The sequence below is a fragment of the Globicephala melas genome, chromosome 12 (genome assembly GCF_963455315.2).
Source record: "Globicephala melas chromosome 12, mGloMel1.2, whole genome shotgun sequence".
In the NCBI taxonomy this organism is placed as follows: domain Eukaryota; kingdom Metazoa; phylum Chordata; class Mammalia; order Artiodactyla; family Delphinidae; genus Globicephala; species Globicephala melas.
Genome location: NC_083325.1, coordinates 31,539,673 through 31,564,437, shown reverse-complemented (window position 1 = coordinate 31,564,437; position 24,765 = coordinate 31,539,673). Strand labels below are relative to the sequence as shown.

General features: G+C 45.7%; 1 protein-coding gene across 1 annotated transcript in view; it reads left to right on the top strand.

Annotated features, from left to right (window-relative positions):
• Window positions 1-24,765, top strand: part of ANTXR1 (ANTXR cell adhesion molecule 1) — a 243,865-nt gene that overhangs the window by 184,969 nt on the left and 34,131 nt on the right. The window contains exon 17 of the mRNA XM_030877432.2: window positions 3,413-3,493. Within this exon, the coding sequence (XP_030733292.1) occupies window positions 3,413-3,493 (81 nt within the window). The remainder of the gene's footprint in view (window positions 1-3,412; window positions 3,494-24,765) is intronic.

Below are 24,765 nucleotides of genomic sequence, written 5' to 3'. Positions count from 1 at the left end.
AGGTAAGGCTTAAGGACATGAAACAGCTTGTCCGAGGCTGCAGCAGAGCTGGTGAGGGGAAGCCTCAGAATACAAACAGTCTGAATCCAGTCGTTTTGTGCTGAAATATCACTCTATGATCTGTTGCCTCCAAGAAACACAGCCCTTTCTCCTGGTGTTACACATCTAGGTGGTTTCTGCCCCTTTGCCCTGCATGGCGCTTCAGATTTCTGCTGAGTTAATTAATACACTTCCTCAACAGCTACTTTTTCTTTCAGCCCCATCTCATTGCTCCTCATCTGTCAGGGAGTTGAGTGATCAGTGCACAGAACACTGAGGGTGGGATGATTTACGAAGCCAAATACCCGGAGTTGCCCCAAAAAAAGCGAAAGAAAAAGAAAAAGAGGCATTCTTCCAGGAAATCCACCTGGTTGTATCCTGAAATATAAATGCTTATCCCAAAGAACCTTAAAGGAAAACATTTAGCTGATGCTTGAAATGGTTTAATGCAGAAAACCATGCTGAACCCAGCAGCGGTCCTTCCAGCATTCTAAAGTCATTTCAAAATATTTTTAGAGGTTTTTGTAAATACTTGGCCAAGAGAAATGAGAAACGTGACACTTAGCAAGACAAAGTTGAGTCCACAAGAGCTCGAGCAACAGAGTTGATAAAGGTTCAAAAGCACATTTTTTCTATCTAAATAAAACCCGCCAGAAAATAATCTCAAAACACCAAGTCTTCGAGGTGTCATTCTTAAATGGACGCTGTCACTACGAATGCTTTGTGGCAAGGAACTTGAAGTTTCTAGACTCTCTCAGCCTTTCAGCATTATCCTTCAAAGACCTCTTCCAGATCCGTGTTTTCAAACATGCCCGACTGAGACCCCAACAGGAAATAAATGTTGGCCCAGTATATGCTTATGCGTGCACAAGTGTGCATTCACTTCACACACTCCTCGTACACACACCCGTGCATACTTATCCTCACCATTTGCCCTTAACTCAAATATTTTCTTTCCTATTTTATTTTCTTTGTTAAAAATTCTGGTCCTAATACACAAAATTTTTTCATGAGGGCTTGAAGAGTCGCAATCCACAGTTTAGAAACCCTGCTCTAAAGGATCTGCACAGGCAAGAACCTGCAATTGGTATAAGAGAAAGTATACGAGCTTTGCACAGGGAACTATATTCAATATCCTGTGATTAACCATAATGGAAAAGAATATTTTTAAAAAAGAATATATATATATATGTATGTATAACTGAATCACTTTGCTGTACAGTAGAAATTAACACAACGTTGTAAATCAACTACACTTCAATTAAAAAAATAATCAATGCAATTAAAAAATATATTTTAAGAAAGAAAGTTTATGAGCTTTGGAATTAGACAGACATGGAGTGGGGTCCAATCACACCTCTCCAGTTTACACACTGTGTGCCTTTGGGCAAGTTAGTTGATCTCTCTGATTCCCTCTCCATAACCCTTTGGAATTGCTGGGAGAATGAAAGGAGCAGACACATAGAAAAGCACCTAGCCCAGCACTCAGTAGCACTGAATGCATTCATTCGTCCAACAAATAAATATTCACTGAGCACCAGAAGCTGTCCTAAGGGCTGGGCATATAGCAGTTAACGAAACCAGTGGCACCTCTGCTTTCGTGGCGTTCACATTCCAGATGGCAGAGACAGACACTAAGCAAATAGACTACATCAGGGAGTGATAAGGGCTGTATTGGTTTCATACTGTTGCTATAACAAATTACCACTAACTTAGTGGCTTAAAACCACACAAATTTATTATCTTATAGTTCTGGAGGCCAGAAGCCCAAAATGGGTCACACTGGGCTAAAACCAAGGTGAAGCCAGGGCTTCATTCCTGCTGGAGGCCCTAGAAGACACTCCATCTCCATGTCTTACCCAGATTCCAGAAGCTGCCCACACTCATTGGCTTATGGCCCCCTCTCCTCCCCAAAGCCAACAACAGTGGGTTGAATCCTTCTCACATGGGATCACATTCACTCTGCTTCTGTCGCCCCATCTCCTTCTCTGACTCTGACCCTCCTACCTCCCTCTGTTAAAGACCCATATGGTTAGATTGGGTCCACCCGATGATCCAGAATCATGTCCCCACCTCCAGATCCTTAACTTAATCACATCTGCAGAGCCCTTTTTGCAATGAAAGGGAACATATTCACAGGTTCTAGAGACTAGGATGTCATCCTTGGAGGTGGAGGGGAGCAGGTTGTCCTGGTCACCACAAGAGTGATGAAGGGAAATAAGACAAAATAAAGGTGACTTCTGCCCGTTATTAACCAGGGTTAATAATAAGAGCAAAGCTGGGACTTCCTGGTGGCACAGTGGTTAAGAATCCGCCTGCCAGTGCAGGGGACACGGGTTCGATCCCTGGTCCGGGAAGATCCCACGTGCCGTGGAGCAACTAAGCCCGTGCACCACAACTACTGAGCCTGCGGTCTAGAGCCCGCGAGCCACAACTACTGAGCCTACATGCCACAACTACTGAAGCCTGCACCCCTAGAGCCTGTGCTCTGCAACAAGAGAAGCCACCACAATGAGAAGCCCATGCACCACAATGAAGAGTAGCCCCCGTTCTTGGCAACTAGAGAAAGCCTGCACGCAGCAACGAAGACCCAACGCAGCCAAAAAATTAAAAGATAGTAATAATAATAAGAGCAAAGCTAAATAAATGTCTCTCTTTTTTTCTGTTAGTGTTTGCAGTGGCAGAAACCAGCCTCTGCTCAGCATGTCTAGGGAACTAGAACGTTAGACTGCCTTTGCCACATACTGTGAAAACTTTAGCACTCGTAGGCTGACTCCTTCCAGATTCAACCAATCACCTACAACTCCAAAGGGGGTTGTGATTTGTGGTGATCCGTGATCTTTGGTCATTTGTCTGTCGAGCCTGGGATTCCAGAGCCCATCGTAGGGACAGCCATGGATCTGTGCCCCAGGGGCCTTTCATTGGTCTCACCCTGTCCATGCTTCTATTTAGTCACTTCCTGCTTGAATCTGTCCTCATTGTTTCATTTGTAAACTCTGGACACTAAGTGGGAAGAAAAAACTTTAGTGCAAGTTGAAAAGATTGACTTGCGGTGTGAGGAGTTGCCTGGGAATATGATGAGGGCAAAAGCGGAGAGCCTGAATGAATCCTCCGTGTCTGCAGATCTGAGGCTGCACTAAAGTCGCAGATGTCTCCTGCGCGAGCGTCAGGGTCCTCTGGGATGTGTCTCTCCTCCTCCTCCATTCCTGAGGCCCACATCTGAACTTAGGGACTACAGAGTCACATCCTATGGCAACTGCACTGCCGGTGAAGTGTGGTTCACATGACTTAAGAAGCATGGAAGTTTCTGCCTGTCGGTGCTGGCCCCTGGTCTGGTTTCAGATGTAATCTTGGTGCATTTGTTTTATTTCAGGGAAAACTTGATGCCCTGTGGGTCCTGCTAAGGAAAGGCTACGATCGTGTGTCCGTGATGCGTCCACAGCCAGGAGACACGGTAGGATGCATTAACGGGGTCGCACACATGCGTTCTTTTTGCTCTCTCTCTCTCTCTCTCTCTCTCTCTGACTGTTGAGCCAGAATAACTCCAGATATAGGAATCCAGCTGTGATTTCATGTTGTGACAAATCAGACACTACTTTTCAAAACTTGGGTTTTTACAAGTCCTTGAGTTTCGCCTTGCTTTTTTGAAAAGGATTTTGACAGAAATAGCTTAGCTTTAATGTCCTAGGACTTGGGCTTCTGAGTTTACAGGTACAGTGTGTGAATAAAGCAGGACTGGCTCTTACTCAGGTAGCTCCAGGGGAGAGGCCTGCTGCTTCTCAGCCACACTGGCCAGTGGTGACAAGCAGGACGCCAGGGCCACAGGATGAAGCGACGGAATAGGGGCCACAGAAAACTCCCCCACCTTCCAGCAGGCACTGGGCCCAGCTGGTCCAGGATCACGGGAGGACCTTCCACCCTGGCGAGGGTTTGCCCTGAAACTGTCAGGGCCAAGCTCAGATGTCTCAACTAGAAGGAGACAGAAAGGGAGGAGGCATCAGAGGCCTTAGAAACCATCTAGCCAAAGTCCTCATTTTGTAAGTGAGGAAACAGAGGACAAGACAAGCTGAATATTGTGTTCTGTTCAGATAGTAACAATGCTGGAAACAACCTCAGTTCTGCTGTAATCACACCATTGCTATGTCTTCCGGGAAGAGTTAGTCTCTCTTTCATAAAGTCTACAGAGCAAAGCTGGGGACCAAATTCTCCCTCAACTACCCGCGACCTGCATCTTGCATCCGCTGCTCTGGGAATCAAGCACATGAACCCCAAAGCAAAATCAAGGTGTCTAATTTGGGGCTCCTTTCAAACCAGGTAGAGGTGGGTTTGAATCTTGCTTCCTTCCTGCCTGGAAAACTCCAGGCCAGTCACTTGATCTCTCTGAACTTCATGGTTATAAAGTAGTTGGTAATACCTACTTCACAGTGTGGCTGGTTGGAGAAGGCAATGTTTGTAAAGCATGTGGCCGAACGTTTGAACACTTGGTAATGCTTAGTCAGGGCAAATATTATTAGGATCATTTACTTTGTGCTTTTCTACTGTCTGTGAGGGGTTGATGCAAAAATTCAAACTATATTGCAATTGATGTGTGTCAGATATACCCACATCTTTACGCTGCCCACTCTGCAACACGGCACAACTAATAAAACACGAGAGCAGAGCCAGTTAGGCAGGCCCCCCTTCCTCTGTACCTGGTGACAGGTGACAATGGGTGGCTTGTGGCTGAGGGGATTTGGTCTAAAGTTTCACAGCCTGTGCAGGCTGCAGCCAATTAGCTATTCCTGCTCCAGTTTGTGGCAGGGACAACAGGCAAGAATGACATTTAAAAAAATCCCAGGGCTTCCCTGGTGGCGCAGTGGTTGGGGGTCCAGCTGCCGATGCAGGGGACACGGGTTCGTGCCCCGGTCCGGGAAGATCCCACATGCCGCGGAGCGGCTGGGCCCGTGAGCCATGGCCGCTGAGCCTGCGCGTCCGGAGCCTGTGCTCCGCAACGGGAGAGGCCACAACAGTGAGAGGCCCGCATACCGGAAAAAAAAAAAAAAAATCCCAGGCCATATAAATGCTGGGCCAGCTTGGCCCTCATGACACATGGAATTTGTATTTTGTCTGTGCACATCAACGAACACATTGCCATAGCAGATTTGAAAGTACAAACTCTACAGCTAACAGAAATGAGCCTAGGCCATCAACTTTGTACTCAGGGTGGTATTTGGCCTTATAAGTTATACATACGGTTTCTGTGGAAAATTAAGAATTTTTTTAGCCTGCATGAGACTCATCTAACAGATTACAAAAAAAAAAAAAAATAGGATACCCAAACTCGGGTTCAGCAGTACTATTTTTTGTGATAGAACATGCTAGTCCAGTGAACAAGCCCATTCTTCTCAGAGCAACTGAAAATCATCACTCAGATTTGTTAACATTCCACTCTCCGCTGACCAGTTTGGCAGAAACAAATTTCTAAACTGGGTCAAGCAGAGAAGGGAGTGTAGGAAAGAGGAAGGATAGAGAGAAATATTATGGTATAGAAGAACCAAAACTGTTTGAGGGCAAAAGGCTGATGGGATAAATCCAACAACAATGAAATGAAAATGGATGGAATTTCTTCTAGTGAATCACACCTAGATTGAATCTATTATTTACTAATTCTGAATGAAAGTTTGTATTTCACATTTGAAGATGTCTTGTGTGCTTTTGAGAAATACGATCCCTCCTTGAATTTTCATTTTCCAATCACACCAAATAATAGGTGCGAAGGACAGGCGGGCTGAGAATTAGGATACATTTGACCGTATTCTCAGCAGTGTTGCAAGTTGATTGTTCGGCCTACTTTTAAATGGGCTTTCTGTATAGAAATCCTGCTAAAATGTTTAAGACACATGCGAGAATAGTTGCAGAGAACTGTGTCCTTGTAGTCATGGTGATGGCCACAGACATCTAGACGTACACATGGAGTTACACAAGAAAGGTCACAGATTAGATAGGAACAGAAATTCACAGCTTCCTCATGGCAACTCAGGAAAGAATTCCAGGAGTAGAGAAGACTATACTGTAGCTTATTATTACATGCTTACTCTGTATTATTTTGCATAATCTTAGGAGACTCGCTACAGACCTGACTTCCTTGCACGGGGATGGCTCTGTAAGAATTCTTCAGCACTGATTTATGGGGCTGACCACATTTTCCATAAACTCAAAATGACTGCATCCAGGCATGTGCTCGTGAACACGAGTCACAGGTTCTGAATTTTTCCTTTAAAACAAAAACAAAACCAAACATCACCTAATTACATTCTCGTTCTGATTTGTTTCAAACATGTGTTGACCTCACAGGAACCTGGCAATTCTTCCTTCTCAGTTCCTTTCTGCTCCTGCTTCCCCCAGTGAACCCACCCCAGCCCTGGAGAGGCAGACACGGGCTCACCGGTAGAGCCTCTGAGGCTGCTGGAAAAGCTGAGAGCTTCCAGCCTCCACCGCAGAGCAAAGGGCTCCAGGAGGCCTGAGCCCAGAGCCACATCCTTCCCTGGAATTGGTGCCCACTTCCTGGGAGCTGTCCAAGCCCAGGGTCAGGGAAAACATGAATGGGATGACAGCAGGAGACATGAATGCTTTCTGTCCACCACCACCCATCTTCCTCTTTCTGCCTGGGGTGGGCTCACAGTCCTATTGTTTGTTGGAGCCCACCAAGAGATCCTGAGCAAACATAAAAAAGAAAGTACCAGAAGAAACCACTTAAAAAGCAAACCAGCAACACATCCGATCCTAAAATTTAAAGACTTCACTAAGCATATGGTATCCTTTGCTTAAACCAGCCCCCGGCTTCCAGTATATAGCCACCGTTGTGCTCTTTCTAAAACACGGATCTCAGTGTAACATCCCAGGGCTTCAGACTGGCCAAGACTAGGAAGGAGACCCAAATCCTTAGCTTGATTTAGAAAGGCTTCCCTTATCATTTCATCTGCTACTACCTCCAGGTTCCCCCATCACTCCAAATAGCTTTCCAGCCACTAGAATTGCTCACCATTCCCTGAACATGCCAGAAGCTTCTGTGTCTCTGTGCCTTTGCATATTCTAGTTTCTCTGCTTGGAATGTCTTTCCCATCATCTCTACCTAGTGAACTGTCACCTTGGTAAGATTGTTCATTGTTCCCGTAGTATCCCTGTAAACACAAGAAGTTGCTGTCCAGACCCGGGCTTTAAAGGGGGCGTTGCCAAAGCAGGGCATATTCACAGAGACTTACCAAGAAAGTCTGGAAGTTAGAACCTGTATCCCATGAGCATTTTCCAGGATGCTCCCCGAGGCTTCCTACACACCAGGGCCACTCTGACTTTAGAAAGTTTGCTCACCATTCAAGGAGAAATGGCGGAAGGAATTAGGAATGTTCAGTCTGAGGAAGATTTAAAGGACCCTGAGAGCTTTTTCACTTGGTCATTTCTTGGTCATCACATTATGCACCCCTTTTATAAACTATTTTTAATCACTTAACCATGTTTGAGGAATAATCTTTCTATGCCATTCATATCGTTATGTATCATTTTAATGGCTGTGTCATATTCCTTTGTCAATCTGTGACATAATATTTCGGCCTATCTTCTCTTTTTGGATATTTATTTCCAAGTGTTTATTTTTATAAATGAGGCTGTAATCGGTATGCTTGTTGCCAAATCATTGTGCACACTCATGAATGTTCCCTTAGGATTAGGAAGGCAGCTATCTGCTGGATCAAACAACATGAGAAATTTTAGAGCTTTGATAACGAGGCCAGATTGGCCTCATTATTCATTATTGCCTGAAACACTGTGTGAATTAACCCTAGAGTCAGCATCAATGAAAAACCCATCTCCCATTAACATTACTAAAGTTAGCTATTTGATAGGTGCTAATTTAATTTATAGGTGCTAATTTAATTTGTATTTTCTGTTATTGAAGTGAAACATCTTTTTCAAATATTTATTTTCCCTTTTGTCAATTGCCTATATATGCCCTCAGCCCATTTTTCTACTGTATATTTTAGCATTGATTTTTTTTTTTTTTTTTTTGGTTGCTCCGAGTCTTAGTTGCGGCATGCTAACTCTTAGTTGCAGCATGCATGTGGGATCTAGTTCCCTGGCCAGGGATTGAACCTGCGTCCCCTGCATTGGAAGGCAGATACTTAACTGCTGCACCACCAGGGAAGTCCCTAGCATTGATTTTTATATGGTCATTTGCTTAACTCATCTTCATTCGTTCATTAGTCAAATGCTTTGAGGACTCAGTTTATGTCAGACCCTGTGCTATACATTAAGTATATGATGCTTACGTCATGAAACTTAAAGTCTAACATTTTATATATATATATATATAATATACATATGCAAAGTTTTTCTAGCTTGTCATATACTTTTTAAGTTTTTAAAAATATATTGAAGTCATCTATAATTTTATAGTTAAATCTATGAATCTTTATAATTTCTGCCTTTGGTGTCAAACTTAGCACAGCCTTCTCTACTCCAAGATGACATAAATTTTCACAAAAATTTTCTACTACTTCTATTCCCTCAGTCTTATTTTTGGGTGGTAATGTGAGTTGGCACCTTTTCTGTATCTTCCTGTGTATTTTATTGTAAATTGGGGAGAAGTACTCTCAGGAGCTATCAGACGTATATTAAACCAGAAGCCCTGGAACATCATCTTAAAGTCTTTGAAGTACAGAACATGACTTGGATTTACTCTGGGTCATCCCAGAAGACAGAACTAGAGCCCCACGTAGAAGTTACAGTGAAGCATATTTCATCTAAAGAATTGAAGGACGAATTTCAATAACAAATGGGCATCCCCAGGGATTACTGGGCTTGCTCCGTGTTACCAAACAGGGATACAATCAGTTAAACCACTGGGCCAGGATATAGTAGAGGATTCCTGCAGCAGATCACTGGTTTTCAAACTTGAGCACAGAATCACCCAGAAGTTTTGTTAAAACCCAGGTAGCTGGATCCCACTCTCACAGTTTCTGACTTAGCAGGTCTGGGGTGGGGCCTGGGAACTAGCATTTCTAACAAGCTCCCAGGTGATGCTGATGCTGCTGGTCTGGGGAAACCAGTGAGATAAATGGAATGAGATGCCCATCAAAATCCCTCTAACCCTGACTGCTTGGGATTCGAAGTCAACCTTTCTGTGCTTATTTGACTACCGACCACTACCTTCCTGTGTTCCTGTGTTTCTCCACAGAACGCCTACTGACATGATTGGTGACCACTCTAGCTGAAGCCTAAATATTAAGTCCCAACCAATTGTAGGGAAATCTTGCCAGCTGCAGACAGTTTTGTTCCTAGATTACTAATTTCAAAGCCAGAAATGTAAGGGAGCTTCAGAGATCAGAGTTCACAGAATCCAGTGATTTTCAACCTGCATGTTGTGATTACCTGGGGAACTTTAAAGCCCTGATGCCAGGATCCCACCCCAAAGGTTCTATTTAATTTGTCTGTGATGAAGTCTGGATACTGGGATTTTAAAAGCTCCCCAGGTCATTCTAATGTGCAACTGGAGTTGAGAAATCAGTGATCTGGTCCAATTCCCTATTTCTCATCCCAGGCAGCATCCTTTCTTTCCTTCCTGGAACAATTTGAAGGCAACTCTCCACATTCCTTCAAAACCTCTATGCCTGTGTCTCATAGGCATAAGGGAAATGGATGATTACAATCTTTATGTGCTCAAAGCAGTCCCTTTCTTCTCTGGAAGACGGTAAACATAGATCCTGCCTGCTACAATATTGTTACTGCTTGGATAAAGAGAATGGAAAAGAGAAAATATAACTCTGCCTCGTATGTCTTTTCTGGATGGAATTCAGTCAAAATATCAACCCGCCTAAACCCTGCCCAGCTTTAATGCCCCACCCCCTTCACGTGCTCTGGGAGAAGCCACTGGGGTTGGATGTCTTCTTTGTTTTCAGGTTCTCGGTTTCTCCCAGATCTGGCATTGGGAGGCTGGTACATTCCATTACTATCAGCAAGAACAAAATACTAAGGCACGCTCTGAGCTTGTTTTGCAAGGCTGGGCCTCACGGCAATCAGAAGAGACCCAGGAAGCACACACGTAGACGTATATAAACAACGTTTGAAACTCATCTGAAGCACAGCCCTGGAGGTTGTGAAATCCTCTACCGGAGCTCCAGCCCCAGGGCTGCCGTCTGCACAGCTGTTTCCAATAAGGGAGCTGAGTCGGTCACATGGGTCCCTGTGGCTCCCTACTGTTGCAGAGGCGAGAATGATCCGGGCAGGTTATCTCCAAGGGGAGAGAGCACCCTCAGCCCAGTCCTTCGAAAGCAGACGAGCCTCCCGAAACATAAGCAGACTCAGAGAAAGTGTCCACACTCTGTTTCCCTCTCCTTTCTCCTTTCTCCACATTCCCTGCACTACCTCTTCCTTCTTTGCCTTGGCTGCCTTCCCTCAAACATCGTTTCATCAAATTTCATCGATGGTGCCCCCGCTAAGAACCCATCACTGGGCTGGGCACCAGGGATGCCAACTAGAATAGGACTTAATTCTGGCTTCCTGGAGTTCAGCGTATGAGCTGAAAGAGAAAAGAGCATGAAGCCCTGTACTGATTGCAGATGGTTATAGAAGCACAAATCCATTCACAAGAACAAATCCATTTTACAGAGCAGAAACTGAGACTCAGGGGAGGTTATTAACTTTCCCAAGGACACACAGTTGGGAAGGGGCAGATCTAGGGCTCAATTCAGGACTATCAGATTTGAAGTCCACACTCAGAACTCCTTAAATCCTTCATGCGTTCAACAGATACTTGCTGAACACTTTCTATGAGACGAGCACTGAGTTTGGGCTGGCCGCTCATCGATTAGTAAGCTGTGTCCCTTCCCTTGAGAAGCAGGGACAAACTGTTAAGGGCCCAAACACCATCCTGTGTGAAAGGCTCTGTGGTGAATGTGAGAGGTGGGGGGAGTATGCCCAGGAAGGGCATTTCACCAGCCTTGGTGTCAAAACTGACTTCTAGAGGTGGCATGTAGGCTGAGACCAGAGGAGAGTAGTGGAGGAAGGCTCTTCTGTGAGAGGGAAGCTTGAGCAAGGATCTGGAGGTGGCCTGTGGCCCCTTCGGGGGACACGAGGAGCGGGGCTTGGTGGAGGACAGTGCGCGGCAGCCAGCAGTGGAGCGGGGAGAGGGGACAGCGTGGCTGCTGGCCGTGAAGCCCACCCTGGAGACAGTGGAGAATCACCGCCAAGTGTTTTAGGCAGAGCTGTGGTCAGATTGTATTTTAGAAAAGTCATGCTGGCTGCAGCGTGGAGATGGCGGCATCCTGACCGGAGGCAGTGACAGGAGGAGGAAAGAGTCTGGATTCAGGGGAGGTTGTGGAAACAGAATGACTGGATTTGGTAACTGGCTGGTGTGGAGGATGAGAGAGGGGGCTGTCGAGGAGGACCTCCAGATCTGAGCCGGCTGTGACGTCGTTCACCAGGATGGGGGCACAGGAAGAGCTTTGGGAGGGAAGATGAGGGCTTAGCTTTTCAACTTACTGAGGTTGAGGTACCGCGGAGCGCCTAGAGCACAAACTTTCAGGAGCTGCTCACTCTCGGAGTCATGTACGCGCAGCGTGGACACCTGCAGCACCTAGATGCCCAATCTGTGCAGGAGGCAGTTTTGCCCTGGTGAGAGTTCTGAGCTGGAGGCAAGGATTTGGGCATCATTAGCGTGGCAGTTGAGACCAGTGTGAATAGATGCAGAGCCCAGGGAGAGTATGGAGAGAGAGAAGGGAAACAGGTTAAGTGCTGAACCCCCAGGGTCACATCCTTTGAGTCAAGGTGGGGAAAGAAAAAGGAGAAGAAGAAGGAAACTAAGAAGGACCAGCCAGAGAAAGAGCAGGTGTGACAGGAGAGTCTGGGGTCATGGAAGCCAAGGGAAGATGGTACATCACGGAGGAGGGTGGTGTCAACAGGGTCAAGTATGGGAAATTTAGATACAAGCCGACACGTCCTCTAATTAGATTAGCAGTAACAAGGTCCTCGTGGCCTTGGTGACCTAGGTTCAGTGCAGTGATGGGGGCAGGAGTGAAGCTTAGTGGAAAACGGGAGGGGAGAGCCAAAGCAGTAGCTGGAGGAGAGCTGGAGTTGACAGAAGCTCTTTGTTTCGGATGAAGGGCTTGAGAATGATTAAGTGCTCATGACAGAAGCCCAGGAGGGGAAGAGGCGGAAGAGCTCACTGATGGACGGCAGGAGCCCCTAGGAGGACTTAGATGACCTACAGCCTAGGAAATGCCACTCTTCCTTAGTGATCTGGGGGGCAGAGCCCAAGATGGGCTCTCCGGTATGGGTGAGCAGGCAGGAAGTTGAGGCACCCATTCGATGGCCTCTGTCTTCCCTGTGATAGGCTAGCCAAGTGGGACAGGTGAAGGTAAAGTGAGGAGAGGAAACCAGCCCCACCTTTGGAATCCCATCCCTCCCGCGCATCAGCACTTTCTTCAGTTCCAGGGTGGGTGTCTCCACTTCATGCAAGAAACATGGTAATTCGGGATGCAATGTTACAAGCAATTCACTTCAAAACTCCACCCCCAAGAGAACCCACTGTTGGTCCCTTGTCTATATCGCTGTATGTTATATTCCTCGGTGGCAGAATGGAAATAATGACCTTCTCTACCCATGACACCTAAAGAGCAGTGGTAATTGCTTTGGGAAATTTTGTTTTGTTTTTGTTTTGTTTTGTTTTGTTTTGTTAATGGAGGCCTCCCACTTCTCCAATAAGTTGATACCATAATATCTAACAAGTACCAATAAACTAGTTTTAAACCAGGTTATAACTGGCTACTTAAGAGTGGGATCCTTGTCATATATAAATATTGTGGCATAGCCCTATGTTTCATAGACAAAGCCATCAATAAATGTTCTTGATCAGGATTAAGTTAAATCAACAATTCTGGAGTTAGTCCCTGGCTCTACCAGGTACTAGCGGGATTACTCTTCAGGTCACTCTCCTCTTTAAGATCACTTCCATTTTCCAAAGAATTGTTTGCTGGGCACACAGGCACCTAGATGTGCAGGTCGTGCCCTGTGACAGAGGTCCACCCTGAACACCACTGGGCAGGTCAGCCTCCCTGGGACAGGCATGCATCCCACCTCAGAAAGGGGTGCCTTCTCCTGCTTCACACAAAGGCACCATGTGAGCTAGTGGTGACCCCCATCATTTGAAAATAGAAAGCAATGCATTTCCTCCCAAGGATTGCTTTCGATACCTCTGAAACTATCGCCCCATCCAATGGGTTGCCCCAATTTTGCCATTCCTTGTAACATCCTTTCCAGCATTTCTTGTCCTCACTAAAAAAGCATTTACATAGTTAATAGTTTTTACCCTGTATGATTATTCTTTATTCAGTTGTAATCATACATGTATATAACTTAGTGTCTAATTCTTTCATTTAACGTTATCCCTATAAGCATAAGGGGGAAACAATTTTTCAAATTACTAGGCAATTAAAATCATTAAAGCCACTGTTTTATCTGTGCTAAGACATTCTTTCTCGAATACTGGCAATTTTAAAGCACATGGGTGTCTGTGTAAAGACATGAACATCCCCATTTGAACCGCTTGTTGGTGAAACAACAGATCCAACTGCATAAATATCAGAACATTCTAAGACACCCCCCAACAACGTGGTGAAAATTGATGACTTGGGCAAGTCCCAGCAACCAGAATACACACGGTCGGTTGGTTGACATTCTGTGGAAAGTTCACGTGATCCTGCAGCTCTCATCAGTTATTTCCTTTCACAGAAAAACCTTTTGCCTTTGAGACTCCTCACATCAGTTTTCCTCTGAATTTTCTTCACAGCATCTCTAGTAAACTCCTCTGTTCTGACAACACTGATCGGCGAAAATAAAATGAGCAGAGGAAACCCAAGAGCAGGAAATGTTTACTCAACCTTTTAAGTATGCTCCTTATTAGCAGATCCTGCTGAAGTGCTGGGAAGGGCTCCATGAAAAAGGCAGACAAGCATGAGACCTCAAAGAACAGACGGCTGGTTGAGGAGATAGAAGAGATGGTGGTCAAGGTAGTTCCCGGGGTAGACCGAGACAGAGCTGAAGGGAACGAGAGCCACAGAGGAAGGGCAATCGCTGGCAGCCTGAGAGGATGGGATACCTTCTCCAGGACTGATAGGACTTGAATTGGGCTTTGGAGGGAAGTCGGGACTTAGTCAACAGACAGGATGTAGAAACGTCAAGGTAGCAGGTTTCCAGGACCAGCTCGCAGCCCATAAAGGCCAACCTGCGGAGTGAAAGGAGACATCTCAGGATGGAGTGCAAGGGATGGGTGTACCTCATAAGGCTGGAGGGGGAACAAGGATGAGATTTTATCACCCTGATGATCAGACTAAAAAATTTACACTATAGCCATTTTGAGCTAATCTTCATCTGCGATAAATACTAGAGTGCCAAATTAAAGGGGTTTTTAAAAATTTATTTATTTTTTTATTTTTGGCTGCATTGGGTCTTTGTTGCTGTGTGTGGGCTTTCTCTAGTTGCGGTGAGCGGGGGCTACTCTTCCTTGCGGTGCGCAAGCTTCTCATTGCGGTGGCTTCTCTTGTTGCGGAGCACGGGCTCAGGCGCCCGGGCTTCAGGAGTTGTGGCACGTGGGCTCAGTAGTTGTGGCTCATGGTCTCTAGAGCACAGGCTCAGTAGTTGTGGCGCACGGGCTTAGTTGCTTCACAGCATGTGGGATCTTCCCGGACCAGGGATCGAACCCATGTCCCCTGCATTAGCAGGCAGATTCTTAACCACTGCATCATCAGGGAAGCCCCTAGAGTGCCAAATTATATTGTATTTTAAGACATTTAATCACACACAGATTTTCTCAGAAGTTTTGCAAAGCTCTGGTTTGACTAGATATTAATAGAGTTAATTGTTTTTAATGTATATAGAAAAATTGGCCATAGGTGTCTTTGTCTTGCAGAACAGCCAGGTTAAAATCATTCTACCAAGCACAAGAACTCTATGGATGTAATGTGTTGGTAAATCGATAATGGGCTATGGTAACGGTCCAAGCATGGATCATGAGGCTTGAATGTAAATGGGGACATCAGGAATAAAAAGACATAGATGAAGGTGGCACTCTCTGAAACTGGTTGCAACATGACATGGAGAAAGAGAGGGATCGTTTTCACCTCGAGAGACCCAAGTTAAATTCCCAGCGCTGCCCGATAGCCTCCGTTACATTAATCAGTCTCACTTAGCTTCAGTTTCCTCATGTGTCAAAGTTATCAGTAATCCCTACTTTTGTAGATGTTGTCAGGATGAAATAAAATGACAAGTGTAAATAATTCAAATAGATGGGAGTTCATTTTCTTCCCTTCTTTCCCCTGAAAACTGCAATTGATTTCAGAGAAGTTTAGTTAGATCTCAACACGTGTGGAAAACTTCTTCTCAGAATTCATCTCTCATATTTAAATCAGCAATGACCAAAAGAATCAAGTTATTGTATTAAAATCTTTATGTGAAGGTCAGTTCCTTCTTGCACAATAGATAATAAGCTTTATATTGAGTCTTTTCTTAGTCACTCTGCTCTTTAATTCAATTCACAGAACCGCTGGAAAAGTAAACATTTCTGTCTAAACATAGGGAAAAAAGGTTTGCATAGAATATATTGGTTGATACTTTGAGTAAACAGGGATCTTCAGAATGTCTATTGGTGCCTGACACCGGGCTGTAAGTCCCCAGCAGATTTGGAGAGAAAGTCCCATTTGCTAGCCACTGACTTCTGACCTTTCATAAATTTTTGTACGAGTAGATCATTTAAGATAAAGGAAAAAAAAGCAAATCGTAGGAAACGCGAGAGGGTGTGATTTATTTTGTCAGAGCCCCTTCCCTGGATGTTTGAATTCTCAGTAGAATCTATTCAGTTCTCACCCTTGGAAATCTCTCCTTCACTGTCTCATTGGAGAGGAACATGAGGACTTAGAATTCTTGGCTTACTTGCCTGAATTTACAACAGAAAACGTTCAGGACATCCTCTGTCCACAGCAGAAACCAAACTGTACCCAAAACCTGCAAAGTTAACTTTTTTCAGAGAACTTAAACCCAAAGTTAATGCTGCAAAATATACCATCTTGAGTTGTTGTTGTTTTTTTTTTTTTTTGCACCACTTCCTGCTCCCAGGAGGAGGTCTCTTTAAATAAATACATGTGAAGGCAACTGATGTGGTTGAAGTCTCTCCCTCCTCTTCCAGTCCCCCATAATCTAACCCTCTTTTTCCACACCCATACATACTTCCATACTCATCATCATCACTATTTTATAGCTTAGCTGATGACTTTCACCTTTGAACTGCCTCATCTCCCAAACAGCTGCAGCAACAGCAGGTCAAGATCTGGTATCAAGTTGCAGAGAGCAAACAGAGGAGAATTAAATACTAGGGGCGGAACAAGGCAGGGCTAGGTAATAAAGACACCCCTCTTGAAATTCTCTGATCTCATTTCTTTCCTTCCAAACAGAGTCAGGATTGAGGGAGATCGGGCTTGATTCTAGGGTCAAAATTTCACCCAAGTGTGTAACGTTGTAGGAAGTTTTCTACTTTGTTCCAATGTGATGTTTATGTCTAGCCACTTGGCTGCCACGGGCCTGCTCCTCCAGCTGAGGGCATTGGAAAAGATCATCTCTAGGGGATCTACAGCTCTTCAGTAGACCTCAATTGAGATTGATTCTAACCCAGGCTGGTGGGGAGTTCTGTTCTGGCCCGAAATTGTTGGGTTGAGTCTTAGATGGCAGAATCTGACTTAGGAGATCACCTTCCAGAATTCGTAGTGTGGAGAAGAGCCAGCCTGCTGTCGACATCCACACGCATGCCCGTCTTCTCCCGTCATCCCCATGAGCACCCCACCTCAACCTGACCCTCAGTCTCAGGAACGGATTGGGGATTCCTCATGATCCCAGTCCTTTCACGTTTAAAGTAAGGAAATTGAGGTCCAGAAAGGTGATGGAGAAACCTCTAAACATTCCCAAGTACATTTTCTCAGTTGCTCCCCATCACGACCTTACTTATGTCCTATTTTCATATTAGGAAGATTAATGCTCTCATAAGAAGACCCTTGCTCCATTCAAGGTCACAAAGGGAATTAGTGGAAGTGGCAAGACCAGAACCCACCAGCCCTACACTGCCTGGCTCTCCTTGAGTCCTCACCCCAAGCCAGGAGAAGAGGGTGGGGGTCATGACTGGGCTTGATCTCTTAAAGAAAAGGTAAACCAGGCCGAATTTTGGAAGGTAGAGCTGGTCCCTGCCACCCAATCTCCTTCTTTCTTGTCCTCCTACCTTCTCCCACCTCCCAACACTGTTCCATTTTTATACCCTGCCCAAGATGACATACCTGCCGATTGCCCTCCCACAATGACCTGCCCTCCCATGCAGTGTGCTGTGTTCCCAAGTTACCTCATATTTTCTCTCCCTGATTCCACCTCTGCCTACCTCCCCCTTTACCACCAACACTGTGTCTAAGACAGAGTACACCCACGCATTCGACAAATAGGTCTTGAGCTCCTACCCTACCGCAGGTACCACGCTAGGCGGCAGGGATTTAGCATGAACGAAGCACAGCCCCTGCCTTTGTGGGGTGTACCTCAGAGTAGTCAGAAAAGCACTAAACTAGAACTTAATGTAATAAATGGTATGGAAGTATGGGGAGCATTTGAGGTTCCATGAGAACATAGAGCAAGGAGATTTAACCCAGACTAGGGGACCAGGGAAGACGTTGAAAAGAAGAGAACTTTGGTCTGAGACCTAAAGGATGAGCTCTCCTGGCGAAGTGATGCAAAGGCCTTTTGGTTGGAAGTAACAGCATGTGTGAAGGCCCAGATGAGAGGAGCTGCGAGAGGAGGCCTAGGCTGACAATGGAGTGGGGGAAAGGAAAGCAGTCATACCCCACCTCTGAACTCTGCCTTCTCCACCCTTTCGTCTGCTCACATCTTTCGGGTACCCAGCCCTCAGCCTTCCGAGGCTCTCCCCTGATTCTTGCTCATTGTCTGGCCCCTCCCTCCTCCTGGGCTCACAGCTACTGCCACAAAATTTCACACCATTTTAATTTAAAGCCAGTACTGATGTTTCACTCCCTGAGTAAGCTGTAAATGATTTGTGGAAAGGGACTATGGCTCTTTTTTTTTCTTTTTACTTTCCCTCACAGCACTGAGGACATGGCTTAATTTATGTTCTTGTGCTAGGGATTATGACTTTTTCTGCAACCCCCAGGCATTCACAGCTGTTTGTAAACTTTTATCATGTTCCCTTAATAGGCAACCACATTTCAGTAGTGGACAAAGACGTCTCAGAAAAAACCCTGCCTTTAATAAAGAGAGAGGGTTCACACTGTCTTCTAGGGGCATCTTCAGACAAACTTTAAGGGTTATTCAAACAAACTTTCATTATAATTGTAATTCATAATTTTTGGTATTGCCGTTTATTAATAACTTTGACTTTTCCTTTAAATTGTTTGAAATAGAAAGTTTGAGAGAAAAACAACTCTCTGACTTTACTAGTCTCACTTTATAAGTTCATCCTTATGATACTTGTTTAACGTTTTAGTGTTTTTCCGTTTTTTCTTTTGGCTAAGACCATCGAGGGCAGAGTTATGTTCAGAATCCACAGTGACGGCAGAGTTAGCTTTGGGGGCACTCCACTAGCTTTCATCACCTTTGTGAATTCCTGCATCCTCCAACATCTGGATTGGGTCACCCCATTAAACAGCATGGGGCCGCTGACACCCAGGCACTGGCCTCAATCCCCAGCGTACCTACTTGCCAAGGCCTCTGCAACTCCGACTTGAATACAAGCTCTAAATGGGAGAAAATCTTGTGTAAGCTTTTCCATATTCCCTACTGCTCACTCAAGCTGATTTGTAATGGGAAACTCTTAAATGTCAGAGTCTGGAAAATTGGACATCATAACAGACATCCATGCCCCCTTAGTGGAATAATTAATAAAAGTGGGCCCACTGGAAAGTCCACTGTGGAATCATCCCTGTTGTTATACAAGACAGCGTTTCCCTTCTTTCTCTTTCTAGCAAGGGAAGTAGTTCTGACCAAGCAGCGTTGGGTTTCTTAGGCACGGAGGCAGAGAGAAATGGAAAGGAGAGTGAGTATTTTCCCATTGGTGGTGGGAATGAACTTACCAGAATTTATGCAGCCATGGCCTCGGTGCCCCACCGTGTCTGCAGGCCCAGGGAATGCCATGTGGTCCTCCACAGATGGCTAAGGTAACCGCAGAACTGAGGCCACCTTCTGTGCTTGTAAACAGTTAGCGTCCCTCCAAACCAGGAATAAGCAACGAGAACTCCCCACAGCCCATGGTCCCCACTGCACACCCTTAAGCTACACTAGCTTGTTCTGCACTAGAGCCTCTGTTGGTGGCCTAAAGTTGAAAATGTGTTTGCTAATGATTCCAAACAGAAGCTCCTAGCAAAAACTTGGCCTTACAAGTGATTAGCATCACACACGCCAACAACCCACATGACTGCATCCCATACCAGGCCACTAATAAGCAACGTGGCTGGAGGCGTCCAAAAGACTTAACCTGCCTGCGTGAAAACTCCAGTTTCACCCAGCAATGTTGCTGTGCTCTCAAATTACTATAAACGCTAATGCTGAAACGATTGGATCCTCAGAGTGTCCTCCACAGCCAGGCTTTGATGCCTGTCCTTTGTAAAACTCACCGATCTATGTCCAAAAAATCCAAGACTCTATAATTGATTTATGAGTCAAAGGAGAACAATGATTTTTGGGTAACTTGACTCCATAATAATTGTCTTGTGCCCTGAAGCTCATTCCACTGATGTGTTTAGTTCTAACCCATTTCCAAGTTTGATATTTTTTAAAGGCAACAGTTTGATTATTGAAATTCTCTAGCTTTGCAAACCATGGACCAAACTGTCCCACCCTGAAGAAGCACAGCTTCTCATAAATCTTCCCCTGAAACACAGGGTGAGAGGAAAGGGACATGATTTGATTTTAAATGAGTAAGCTTCCTAATTATCACTTCCAGAGGAGAGGTAGATAGACAGACAGACAGGCACAGTTTCAAATAGTTTTACAGGTCTTAAAGAGTCTATGGAGATCAGAAGGTAAATAAATTTCCATGACAGGCATTTATGGGGTTGGCCAAAAAGTTCGTTCGGGTTTTCTGTAGCATCTTAGGGAAAAACCCGAACGAACTTTTTGGCTAACCCAATACTTTAGAGTCTTAAAATAAATTTTATTTTAGGCTCTTCACTGGCCAGTGGAAGAGTCAACTAGGACTTTTCTTCAGCTGTGGAATAACAGTAGGCAACTTAGTGGGATTACAAATGGAGTCATGCTTTACAAAATTATTCATGACCTCCCCTTGCAGCCCCACGAGTAGCACAAGATCTTGAACACCTCAAAAGTAAAGTCTAGGGCTGCACTATCGCACAAGGAAGCCCCTAGCCAACATCGCTATTGAGCACTTGAAATGTAACTAGTCAGAAATGCCACATCCTGTACGTGTGAAAGGATTTTCAGAGACGTAGCATGAGAAACAGAATGTGAAATAACTCTTTAGTCATTTTTATATTGATCACATGTTGAAATGATAACATTCTGGACCTACTGGGTTCAATAAGATAATATTATTAAGATGGATCTCGCCCGTTTCTCTACTTTTTACAAATATGACTAACAGAAAGCTGAAAATCACCCATGTGGTTTGTGTGACATTTCTGTTAGCTGTGCTGGCCTAGAGGACTAGCCTGGAAGGCACTTGTGAGAAGAGGGGCAGCGTGATTTCTTACAGGCCCTGACTCTTCCAACCGTTTCTATTTTGTAGACACAAGGAGAATTTCAGAGTTATGGGTCACTTCTGCCCTTCCTGGTTTTCTGTTAGATCAGCTGTGACTTTTTGCCTTTCTGGGCCTGTTCCTATCCCAGACTTCTTGTTCGTAGCCAAAAGTCTTGCGTGCTCCAAACCAGCATGAAGGGTTTTGTTTCTAAGCTTCCCTCCACTATCTTCACAGGGAAGAAAGGGCCTGTTCCATTTAAAACTTTGTTCTAAATATCTGTACATTTATTGGATTATCTGCTTTCCTTTATCTTTGACAGATTCCTAGAAAGCAAATATTATCCCCATTTTACCAAAAAGGAAACTGACTTGACTTGGGAAATAATAACTAGCATCTCCCAGGAGCCTCATAATGTGTAATCATTTTGAATGCATTTCCTCTGATAACCCTTGGATGTAGGTATTCTCATTCCCATTTTACAGAGGAGGAAATTCGCTTCACAGAGGACTCAAGAGCTTAGGCTGATACATGGAAAATCTAGCATTTATTCACTCATCACATTTATTTGTTGGGATAAGCCCCTGTGAACCATGAGGCCGTGGTCCCTCCATGGAGTCTGCACTGTAGGGTTCACAGCACCCAAGTGTTAAGTGCTACACCAAGAATTAAAGTAGGGTGGTGGGACAGAAAGAGAACAGATACCTACCTGCGTGGTCAGAAAAGCCCTCTCTTTGGAGAGGTGGGCATTGGAGAGGTGACACTGAAGGTGAGGTCTAAATGACAAGCAGGAACTGGCCATGTCAAGGTCAGGGGAGGAACAACAGTGCAAAGCCTGCACGGCTGGAGAGAGTGTGGCTTGTTGGAGGACGTTAGAGGCCAGCGCAAGTCAAGTGCCATGGGAGATGGGAGGGCAGGGGCCAAGGCGGGCAGGGCTTGTAAACCAGGGATTGGACGTTACTCTGCGTGTAACAGGAAGGCTGCATGGAGTGGAGGGTTAGCAGAGGAGGGACGTGATGTAACTCACGTTCTACCAAGACTGCCCTTGATGTGAGGGGGGAGAATGGATTGTAGGGGGTCCAGAGTGGAAACCGGGAGAACAGTGAGGAGCTGATTGCAACAGCCCTGGGGGAGAGGCAGCGGTGGTGACCTGCAAAAGGATGGAGAGGACATGGCGAGGAGTGGATGGATTCTGAAAGTATTACGGAGATATAGCTGATGAGATTGGCTGATGGACGCTTCATCCCTCTTTTGACCTGAGAGTCCCTCCAGTCTCCTCCACCTCCTGTAGTGTCCTTCCCAGCACACTCTGCCCTGGGAATTCGAATCCCCTTCGCCCAGGAGTGACCTCTCAATAATGCCCAGAAAGCAGAATGCAAGTCCAGCAGGGTGCCATTGTTTGTCACCCTTTGGTTTTGCTTTGTGGATGCACTGTCGTGCCCAGCTGTCACCTTCTTGACTGTTCACGGTGACCTTTAGAATCACGTGGAGATGAACAATGAGACCTTGCTGCAGTCCAGAATCGCTTCCATAGAAATGAAAGTGAAGTGATTCTGTTCTGTCTCATTTGGGGGCTGGCAGGAAGATGAGTCGTTTGCACATTTATTTGCCCTGCTGCTATCTGGAGACTGAAAAAGCAGAATGCATTGCCATATATGCCAATCATGAGCCAATGTCCCATGTGCGCTTGGGCATAGCATGGGGTGGGCACTCCTGAGTAGGGGACCGAGGGGATGGGGAAGGAGCCAGGTGGTGTGTCAGAAAGTGATTGTTCGCAGCTGACAGTAAAAGGAAGAAGAGAGAGATCATGGATGGGGGGGTAAGCCAGAGGCCAGGCTTGGTCTGAAAAGACTGCAGAGAGGAGGCATGACTTCAGCTTTTCCTTCGAGGATGCTCAGGCTTTGGCTAAACAAAAAAACCAGGGAGACCAACAGAGTCGCCAGTCAGCAAGTTTACACGTGCGTGCACATGTATATGCAACCCCTTCTCCGGCCAGCGAAAACATTTTCTTGGCGTGCGCTTTGAGCCTTCATTAATGCTTTCAGTGCTCAGGAATGAGAACTCTCCCTCCCTCACCTACCAGCCAGCCAGTCTTCCCCCAGGAAAACAGAGGGGGATCAACCGCAGCGGCAGGTGTTTGGCACGTCTGCATACACCCCTCACCCCCCTCGCTGATGTGAGGGAGTTCTGATTCCTTGACGGCAACGAACTACACCCCCTCTGAAACCTTCACTGGTTCCCCCTGTCTGCAAACCGATGTGTTTTGTGGACACTTATTCCCCAGCTGTTCATAGGTGTCAAATAAGTTTGGGAAACGCTGCACTTAACAATGTGAAAAAGGTTTTGTTTTTTTTTTTATCTGCAAGACCTCAACGATGCCTTCATGAGCCAATGGCACTGGGAGTCTCCAAAGGGGAGGGATATATCATGCAGCATTTCTCAAACTTGAAAATGACTGCTCTGTTTTTATACAGCATCACTAGTGCCCTGTGGAAGGCACTTTGGGAAATTCTGGGCTAAGCGGCAGCGCTAGCAGCATAGCCCCGCACAGCCAGTCAGACTCTGCCTGCCTCTCCTCGAGTCCTGCACAAAGCAGCCTGCCCTCTGAGACGTTGTTTCAGCCAACAGGCCTTATTCCAGCATCAGGACCTCCACTCACACCACACCGCAGCCCAAATTATCCTGGCCTTTCCTGTCCTCTCACTGTAACTCAACACAAGTCGTATCTCCTCTAGAAAGCTTTGCCTGTCCCTCTCAGGACTCGGAGATGCCGTCTGCCTCTGAGCCATCATCACATTCGTTCGTGTCCCACTCATTCAGCATTTCATAGCTGGTTTCTCCCCCTTTCCATCTCGAACACCTCACATGGGATAGGTGTTCAACAAGAGGAGAAGCAGGAAGGCGGTTGAGAAGGACAAGGAAAGAGGCCAGGGAAGAGGAGGCCGGGGAAACGGAGGCGGAAGAAGAGGAGAGAAGAGCCCGGAGGTGACAGAGGGAAAGAGAATCCTCCAAGATTTCAGACATAGTACTTTTGCTGAGTGCGGGGGGCAGGGATGGAGAGCCAGGGAAGGCACCTCGTCTACTTTGCAGAAAAAAATATCCATTAGGTTCTCCTTCTATGACCACCAACCCCCAGGGAGGGGTCCTGTCCCCAGGCCCACGTTACTGAAGGCCAGTCCCCAACTGCAGGGCACCAGCTCTAACTGGAGGTGGCATACCTGAGAACGGCCCCAACTGTGACCCCTTAACGTAACTTATGTCTTAATAATAATTATATGATAATTAGATATATAATTACACTATTAAAACAGCATACGTATCCCTTTCTTTGTTGCATTTTGTAAACAACATAATACAATATACAATTAGTACTAAATATTAAACAAAATAAATAACCTACAAAGTACAAATTAACCCTATAGCTGTTGCCCTAAGAGTCCTTCCCCTAAAGCTGGTGGCTTCCTTTTACACAGGAGGGGCCTGAAACCCACAGAGCAGCTTGAGCCTTGAATTTGGGCTTAAACCTTGACTTTGTATCCTTGGGCACTCACTTCCTGGACCGCTTTAAGCTCTGCCTCCCTGGCCAGGGAGTCTGTGATCTCTTTCTCAGCCAAATGGCCAGCTGCCTGAGGAGGAGACGCAAGAAACATCCCCACGTCTGCTTTGTGCTTCTAACTCACACAAAACCGGCCGCCCCTTTTAACAAACCTGTTTTTCTGACGGGACCAGACCTTCCTTAATTTTCTTTTCTATACACTGAAAAAACTGCCAAACAAAATGGGGTATGTTATAAACGAGGTGAAACAGACATCTTCCAAAAGTGCCCATCCTTGGTGAGATGTCAGTCCATTCTATCACCTTAGTTCCCTTCTGCAAAGGCCAGGGGCCCTGCCAGGGCCGCACCTTGGAAAAGCTCATGCTACGGAAGCACACGGCTCGGCGGGTTTGCCAGATCCCGTCTCTAACACTC